We start from the raw sequence: 8,758 nt of genomic DNA on the forward strand, positions 1-8,758 counted from the left end.
CCTTTAAAGTTTCAGCTCAGCTGACTTAAAACATGCGCGTTATTTTTGCTGGTGACTGCCTAGTGGGAGGGCCACAGGCAGCGGTCCTTTAAATTGGTATCAGATCAGTCTAAAGAGCAAAGGCTTTCATTTTTGTGCAAAGATGGCGAACTTCAGGTGTGAACTGATAATGGGTATGAAAACAGTAACTAATTAGGCTACCATCTGCAAGAAAAAGACTTCTACACCACTTTGTTTGGTACACCTGTCCACTCGAGCCTATCAGGTAATCACATGACCTGCTGAAGTTCAAGCTGAGCATCAGAATGAGGAAGAAAGACGCATCATTCCGACGCTACAGCAGCAGAAAACCACACTGGGTGTCGCTCCTGTCAGCTGAGAACAGGAAAATAAGGCTATAATTCCCACGGGCCCACCAAAATGGGACAAACGTGTTAAAGTGTGAACCCAAATGGAGACAGCGGAGAGGGCAGATTGCAAAGAAAAAGCGAGCTGTTCGCTCTGGCTCGTTGTGAGTAAAAGCAAAATTGAAAGACTAATCAGGGGAAACCACTTGGAACAAACAGGAAACTCCAGTACTGCAGGGAATCTGGAAAAACAGCACAACGAGACAAAGAAGCAGCAATACTGGGGCTTTAAACAGATCCATGACGTAAGCGGGGAAATGGGAACCACCAAGATACACAGCTGAATCTGAGATAACACAAGCACAGCGCAATACAACGGACAGAGCTACCAAAATAAAACAGAAACAAACATGCAATAAAAAAAAGTGTAATTGCCCAAGTACTTATGAATCCACCTATGTACAGTTTATTCAGATGCTAGGTTTTATATGTTTGCTGTGCCTTCAGCTGGTTACTCTTCTTCAGAAGTTAATAATTATATTTGAGTCTTAGACGACTGGTCAATGATTCTGGGATGTGCAGCTTAGAAACATTTAGCTGCTAGTTAAGCAAGGGAAGAATCTTTATCCTGTTATCCTGGCTGACACACAATATTGTTTTTAATGCTCTAATAATGAAACATTTTGTTCATCTCCCTTCCCGGTCTACTTATCTAGATAACAAGTCAAGTAAGAATTGTATGTTCGTCTTTTTAAAAAACAATATCTAATGGATTACACAATCACGCTTATGTGGTCGTAGCAGAAACACACTGATTAGATACCTTGAGCTCAAGTCTGCAGTGGCTATTTGTTCAGTTCATTTGATCTTGTTATAAATGTTAATTATGTGGATACTGATGTTGTAATCAGGTCTTTTGTAGGTGACAACAGTACCTCAGTCTTGTGTAAGGGAGTTCTTAAGATGGAAGATATGCTACAGAGATGGGAAGCAATTGTATAAACAACCTATTGTGCCAGTGCAGGAGATGGAAAACAGGAAGGGCTGTTTTATGCTTCAAGCCACCTTATGTTACAGATGACAGAATTACTTAAAGCACCCTTTTGGCTTTGTATATACAAACGTGTTATGCTGCTCATTTTAAATTGTGTACTTCATTTTATTTTGTAACCTGAATACAGATCTTGTTCAAACATTTTGAGTCAGCAATGTGCTGCAGAAACACAAACATTTTTAGAGCGTTTGAGCCAAATAAACAGTAAAAACACAAATAAAATAATAGACCTTCTTATTCACACACATGAAATGATTTTCTTTTCTTTGGTAACATGCATTTGGACTTATTTTGCAGTATGCATCCTTGCATGTTAATAATGCTGACATCAACATGTACACAGCACCACAATAATTTTAATCGTTTTAAGCACTTCAAATGAATGCAACTGTACTTCTTTCACCTTTCATCCAAGAGGCTTCTTCAGTTCTAAAAACCAAAACCAGGCAGTGGAGCGGTCGTACACTTGGACCTCAAGAACTCACATTATGGCGCGGGGGGCATAATAGTTCACAAAGAATACACACCTTGGGGACCCGTGCCAACTCTCCAGACCACCTCCACAACCCCCACCTGAGACTCTTGGAGTAGAAATTAAACAACTTAATGAATCAAAAACTGCCTGCTGCCTACATTTCAAGTACTTAAGGCTACTGTAACCTGGATGACTGAGAACTGAGACCCAAAGCAAAGTAAAGTAGGCTAAAAGACCTCAAAAATGCAGCACATCATCACACAACCTAAAGAAACAGCTGACAAACAAAGTCACTGACATCTATCAGTCTGGAAAGGGTAACAAAGCCATTCCTAAGGCTTTGGGGCTCCAGTAAACCACAGTGAGAGCCATTAGCCACAAATGGAGAAAACTTGCAACAGTGGTGAACCTTCCCAGGAGTGGCCAACCTACCAAAATTCCTCCACAGCCATGGGAAAGACTCATTGCCAGCTATTACAAACACTTGATTGAAGCTCTTACTGCCAAGAGTGGCACAACCAGTTATTAGGTTTAGGGGGCAAATACTTTTTCACATAGGTAGGTTTGGAATGCTTTTTTGCCCTTAATAAATGAAATAATGACTAAAAAATGCATTTTGTATTAACTTGGGTTATCTTTGTGTAATAAAATTTGTTTGATGATCTGAAATATGTAAGTGTGACAAATATATACATAAAAAAAAGAAATCAAAATACTTTTTCACAGCACTGCTGAGCACATCCTTTTTAAAAAGTATATTCTTCAGATAAATCTACTGGAGCCACATGTTCAGTATGTTCCTCTTAAATGGCACTGAACTGAATTCCTGTAAAGCAGCTTGCTTTGGAAATTGTACACGCAGTTGAGTAATGGTACTCGTAAGACAGCTACTGCTCCATATGCCCTAAGTTACATAAACTGCGGTATGGTTTGATGTGAATTCCCCACACTGTGCAGGGGGCTCGTTTCCAGCAGTCATTAGCGCCCCCTGGCGTCTTATGGCAGCCTGTGCTTCCAGCTGATTGGCTGCGCGGTTGTCGGGAGTGTTTACAGGAAACATGGCTTCTCTGTCTGTCGGAGAGCTTCAAGAAATGGAAGGTGAGTAGCCAAATATCCAAGGAAGCAGCCGTGCTGCGATTGTAATAACGTGGTAGGCTGGCAGCCATTTGGATCAAGGGGTCTTTTTTTTAATATGAGCGCACTCCTTGATTCCTTTTTCTTGTGATTAACCCCAGCTCCATCCTTGCTTTACTAGCTAACAGGCTAATAACAAGCCGTTAGCTGACGGTATTCATTTAACTTCAGTTCATACAGTCCGGATAAATGTCATCTGCATCGGCGTGTCTGGGTATGTTGAGTAGCCTGTTGGTCTTGGAGGTGTATTTTTATCCCGACCATGTAACATGTTTTAGATTCAGCTCGTAAACCTGTTAATTGTGATACAGGCAGCTACCTAGCTGGCTAACGTGCTTAGCTGTGTGTAGCCTGTGTGTTCAGTAAATAACCCGTGTCCAAGCTGGTAAAAGTGGAACTACAGCTGGGCTGCAGTCCGCAGCAGTTAATAGTAATAGGTAAAAGTCTGTGGTAGGTGCTATCCCAGTTTTTCACATATTTGCACACAATTTGCGCGTGTTGTACAGTACAGAATGTGCACTATCACGATCTAGTGATAGTGGAGAGAGAGGATGGCTGCTCCAGATAGACCTGGGCCTGGCATCAGTCAGAATCTTTGTTGAGGTGTTGAGCCTCTCTTTTGTCTGCTCACTGTAGTGGACCGAAGAGGTGAGTCTGAGGAGTCTGGTGATGATGAAACCAGGAGGAGAAGCATCAATGGCGATGTGGACCCCAATCAGCCCACTGCCACAAGTAGGTCATCATCATCTCCTGCCCATCCACAGATAATGTGGTATATTTTACAAATTATGCATGCTGCCTATGTTATTTTCACACGAGTACTTTCTCAAATAAAGCCATTGTGTGACTATAGTATGTTTGTGATACCTTTACCTTAAAGCAGTGGCTGCTTTAGTTTCATTTGATTTATTCTTGCTCTTATTAAAGGTAAAGAAGAGTCTCCAGTTGATATGGATACCATAACTCTGGACCCAGAGGAAGAGGTAAGAGGATATTTTGGGAAAAGAAAAAAAAAAAAAGCCCTTTGTCTCTAATGACTCATTTTGTTTGGATGATTATAAAAAGCTTCTGTTTTGTTCTAGAAAGTGAAGACTGCAGTGTTAGATTTCATATGAACAGTTTTTCTTTCTTTTACCTCCGTGTGTTAATCTGTATGCAGGTGCTGTGCAATAACAGCTGGTAATCATAGACAATATGACATCTCAAGGTGTCTGTGTTCTTTCTAGGATGTTGATCTTGTTCACTGTCGTATTGGAAAAATTGAAGGACTCGAGGTGCTACAGAAGGCTAAAGTAAGTAATTATTTAGATTATGCTGTTGGCAGCAGTCATACGCACGTCTGAGGTTATTCTTTTTTAATTATTAGGCAGCCTTTTGGTTTCGTCCACATTTTTCTTTTATATTTTCTAAAAAGGATCTGCCACATGCACTTTAATACCACTTGTGATTATATCCATTTTTATTTTTGTTGCTTTCCTGTATGCAGACACTCTCCTTACGGCAGAACCTCATCAAAAAGATAGAAAACCTTGACAGCTTGAGCTCCCTGCGTGAGATTGATCTATATGACAATCAGATCCGCAAACTAGAGAACCTGCACAACCTCACAGAGCTGGAGTAAGTGTGAAGAAACTGTTTTTCTTTCATAAACCATAACAAAGGACCCACATATCAAGAATTGTTTGTGAGAGATTTTTGTTTTCCTCACCCACAGGCAGCTTGATGTGTCTTTTAACGTTTTGAGGAAGGTGGAGGGTTTAGAACAGTTGGTTCGGCTGAAGAAACTTTTCCTGCTTCACAACAAAATTAGCAGCATTGGCAGCCTGGATCAACTGACAAGCCTGGAGATGCTGGAGCTGGGATCAAATCGCATTAGGGTGAGATACAGAGGGTCTCTGCTGCACTGAGAAGTTGTGTTGAACTTTTTATGTAAATAATAGGTTTCGTTTACCAAACACAAAACAAGATTTGTGGGGAAAAAATATGTCATTACGACATCTTAATGTGTTACTAACATTTTGTTGCCTTCACAGGTCATTGAAAACCTGGATTCACTTACATCTTTGCAAAGTTTGTTTCTTGGCACCAATAAAATAACTAAGCTTCAGAATCTGGACGCTTTACACAACTTGACTGTTTTAAGCATCCAGGTACCCTCACACACATTCATCACTTGATTACAGTTGCGTCCGATCGAGAGAACAGTTAATCATTCATATGCATTTACTTGCAGAGTAACCGGATTACTAAAATTGAAGGGCTTCAGAACCTCATCAACCTGAAAGAGCTCTATCTGAGCCACAATGGCGTTGAGGTCATTGAGGGCTTGGAAAACAACGTGAGTTATAAACATTCAGTGCCCCATTACTTAAAAAAATTAATTAATTAAAAAAAAATGGGTTCCATACTGTTCAGTTGTGCAAACATGTAACTGCAATGTTTGTTTTTCTGTACAGAAAAAACTCACCACCCTGGACATCGCAGCTAATCGAGTAAAGAAAATAGAAAACATCAGCCACCTGACAGAGCTGCAGGAGTTCTGGGTATGGATAGTTTGTGTGACGTATTGCTTAACGAGTAACCTCATTACAAATAAGCTTACGATCAGCCCATTTTCACTGCTGACAGTGGGAGAGAAGAAAAAAAGCTTCTACCAATATTTCAATTAGGAGCAACTGAACATAATTTATTGATATACAGAATTCATTTAAGCTCATCATGGCAGAATGTAATCCCAGCGGTGATAGGAATTAGAGCAGGGCCCTTTTGACAGAAGGAAAAGTGAAAGGGAAGATGGTAGTGAGACTTGCTGTGATGCGGGGTTTGGAGATGGTGGCACTGACAAAAAGAGAGGACGCTGAGTTGAGGATTTTTATTGGGCGTGACGCGCGACATACGCAGAGGAGGGATAGTGGATATATTTGACAAAGGATGTTGAAGATGGAGCTGCTAGGCAGGAGAAAAAGAGGAAGACTCCAGAGAAGGTTTGTGGATGTAGTGAAGGAGGACATGCAGAGGGCTGGTGTGACAGAAGAGGAATGTAGGGATAGGGTGAGTAGAGGCAGATGATCTGCTGTGGCGACCTCTAAAGAGAGCAGCCAAAAGATGTAGCAGGTCATTAATAAAAAGGGATGAATGCAAAACCCAAAAAAGACATCAAGAAACCAAAATAGATTAAAGGCCAAAACAACTAAATAAATGACATGAGATTCAAAGTGAATTTGTGGCTACTTTCTAGTTTCTAATCACGCAGTTGCTCTTTAAAAAGTGAGACTAAGTATATTTAATTTTACTGATTTTAAGTGTTTCAGTAATCTACGCATCCTCTGTACCTGTTAAGAGCACTTACCTATGCAGGGCCAGGCTGATGGTGCACCCTTATTGTCTGTGTTGTCTTTTAATCTCTCCTCAGATGAACGATAATCAAATAGATAATTGGTCTGATCTCGACGAGTTGAAGAATGCCAAGTCTCTGGAGACGGTCTACCTTGAAAGAAACCCGCTACAAAAGGATCCGCAGTACCGGCGAAAGATCATGCTGGCGCTACCCAGCGTACGCCAGATCGACGCCACCTTTATCCGCTTCTAAGCTGCAGCGTATAGTTTACCTGCCAACGTCACAGTGTTCTCCCTCACCTCCCTGCCTGCCCTGCCTACACAAACGGAAACATTTTGAAACACAATGGCCTCACTGAATTATATAGTCACTCCATTCACTATACATTCCAACATATAACTCACCCATGGCTCACTCAACATACATGTATGCATGTATGCACTCATTCAAACCTTATGCACTCATTCAGATCTGTGCTATTGTGTGGAAGCTTTTTATTTATTAAGGTGGACCTGTGAAAATGAAAAACTACCCTACACTCATTTCTCCTCAGCACTTTTTTTTTTTTCCCCTCCCTCTTTTATTAATTTGCATGTGGGATGCAGTGTGGAGACATCTGTCCTCACTCATGTAGGGCAGGAAAATAAGAAGTCTTATTTATCACACTATTGAAGTTACACTGTTATCATAACAGAGGAATTCTTAATATTTGAGGGCTTTTGTGAGTTTACTTCTTTTGGGTGGACAGAGTGAAATTTCCTGTGAGACACACAGCGAGTAAAAGAACAATTCAACATTAAAGGGAAAGTCTATAATATAATAGAAGCTACTTATTTTTGAACGTTAGTACATGACTTATCTTTTCATTTGGCTTCGGCGAACTTCAAAACTCTCCTTAAGCAGGTACCAACTGTGACAGTTAGAGAAGCCTCGAAAATGAAGCCCACTGCGCGCCGTAATGACACCCTGCTGACTCAGAGCTGGAAAGGGGCAGTTACATGCATCAGTCTGTTTAAGGAAAATAGATAATTTACAGCTTGAACTGACTTATCATCTTAATAAACTGGTTCAGTTATTACAGAAGGGCAGTTTTTTGATGTCCAGCAGCCTTGTCTCTTCCTTGTTCAGATATTTTACATCTTATAGATCCATTTGCTGATTAACAAGAGTGACCTCTGCAGTAAAATAAAACTCATGAGAATGTAAGAACATTTAATGTGTCCATAATGATGGCTTTGTAATCAGTGGTGTCATCACTTTTTGTTTTTTTTTTTTGTTTTTTTTGCCTTTAGCACATCACTGATTACAGCCTGCGTTTTCTTTGGCTTGAATGCTCATAAACTTTATTTGAAAAGATAAAAGCAAATTTTTTTTTTTTTATTGCATTTACATTACAGTGACTGATTTGATCTCATGTAACTAATGTACGATAAACTACTTAATGTTGCTGGCACAGGCGATCTTTTTAACCGCATTCGGCAGATGTACAAAGACACTGCATTGTTCCATTTGGCAGTTAGGACAGCTTAAAAAAATGAATTTCTTTATATTTATTGACAGTATGTACTGCAGGATTTCTCAGATCAAATACAACGACTGCCTGTAACCAAAAGCTAATGGATTACTCTTTGGGTCTTCTGTATATAGTGCTCCTGTATATGCTTGAGTGCACTTGATTTTCTCCCTGGTACAATTAAGAAACGATGCATCTTTTATACGAAAATAAATCCCCACCTCAGGGCTTTAGGTTCACATGTGAATACAGAAGCATCAAATTTACATGCGTTAAATGAAAAGTGCTAAACTAAGTGCTCCCTTTGCACTCATAACCTAATTTTATTTGGATTAATCACAGGCCTTTGAATTGTTAAAAGTACCCTGAGTTGGTATTGAATCTCCCATTGTAGCCTAACGAAAACATAAAATGTTGGTTTCTATCATAGAATACTTGTTTTTAGCTGATGAGATATTTTTAAAAGGATTGAAAATGATCACAATCCTTTTAAATCTGGTTACTTATGGTTTGCGATCTTGAGCATAAATGCAATGACATTCTGCATAATTGAAATGAATGTAGTGTTATTTTATATTCATCTTGACTGAAATTGGCCAGTGGGATTGAAAGTATGTTGTGTATTTGTAAATACAGTTTGTCACGATGTAGAAAGTCAGTGCCATCATCACCTTCCCTTTGTAAAGTGATCTTCTTTTTCACTTGTTTTGTTTTTGCCAGGCAGTGTGAGATACTATAGTTAAGATAACTCTGAATGGTCACTGGGGGAGCAGCTATTCAGACTGCTATTTGCTCCTTGTTGTTAGGACTGGGGCTTCAGGTTTTGGACTTGGTTGATGCTGTTTTCAAACTGAATGTATGATGCAAATAACAATAAAATTACACTACTTAAGGAGCA

At 39.8% G+C, this 8,758-nt stretch overlaps 1 protein-coding gene across 1 annotated transcript; it reads left to right on the forward strand.

The window, feature by feature from the left end:
• Window positions 1–2,884: 2,884 nt before the first annotated feature.
• Window positions 2,885–8,758, forward strand: ppp1r7 (protein phosphatase 1, regulatory (inhibitor) subunit 7). Its single transcript, XM_030752177.1, has 10 exons — window positions 2,885–2,974; window positions 3,647–3,742; window positions 3,938–3,993; window positions 4,237–4,302; window positions 4,497–4,627; window positions 4,725–4,887; window positions 5,044–5,160; window positions 5,244–5,348; window positions 5,467–5,553; window positions 6,423–8,758. The coding sequence occupies exons 1-10, from the start codon at window positions 2,935–2,937 to the stop codon at window positions 6,597–6,599; spliced, it is 1,038 nt and encodes a 345-aa protein (XP_030608037.1). The 5' UTR covers window positions 2,885–2,934; the 3' UTR covers window positions 6,600–8,758.

Source organism: Archocentrus centrarchus, chromosome 17 (genome assembly GCF_007364275.1).
Source record: "Archocentrus centrarchus isolate MPI-CPG fArcCen1 chromosome 17, fArcCen1, whole genome shotgun sequence".
Lineage (NCBI taxonomy): Eukaryota > Metazoa > Chordata > Actinopteri > Cichliformes > Cichlidae > Archocentrus > Archocentrus centrarchus.

Coding starts and splice junctions, on each gene's coding strand:
- ppp1r7 (XM_030752177.1), top strand. CDS start 2,935: ATGGCTTCTCTGTCTGTCGGAGAGCTTCAAGAAATGGAAG. Junction 3,994..4,236: donor CTCTGGACCCAGAGGAAGAG/GTAAGAGGATAT, acceptor TGTTCTTTCTAG/GATGTTGATCTTGTTCACTG. Junction 5,554..6,422: donor CAGAGCTGCAGGAGTTCTGG/GTATGGATAGTT, acceptor ATCTCTCCTCAG/ATGAACGATAATCAAATAGA.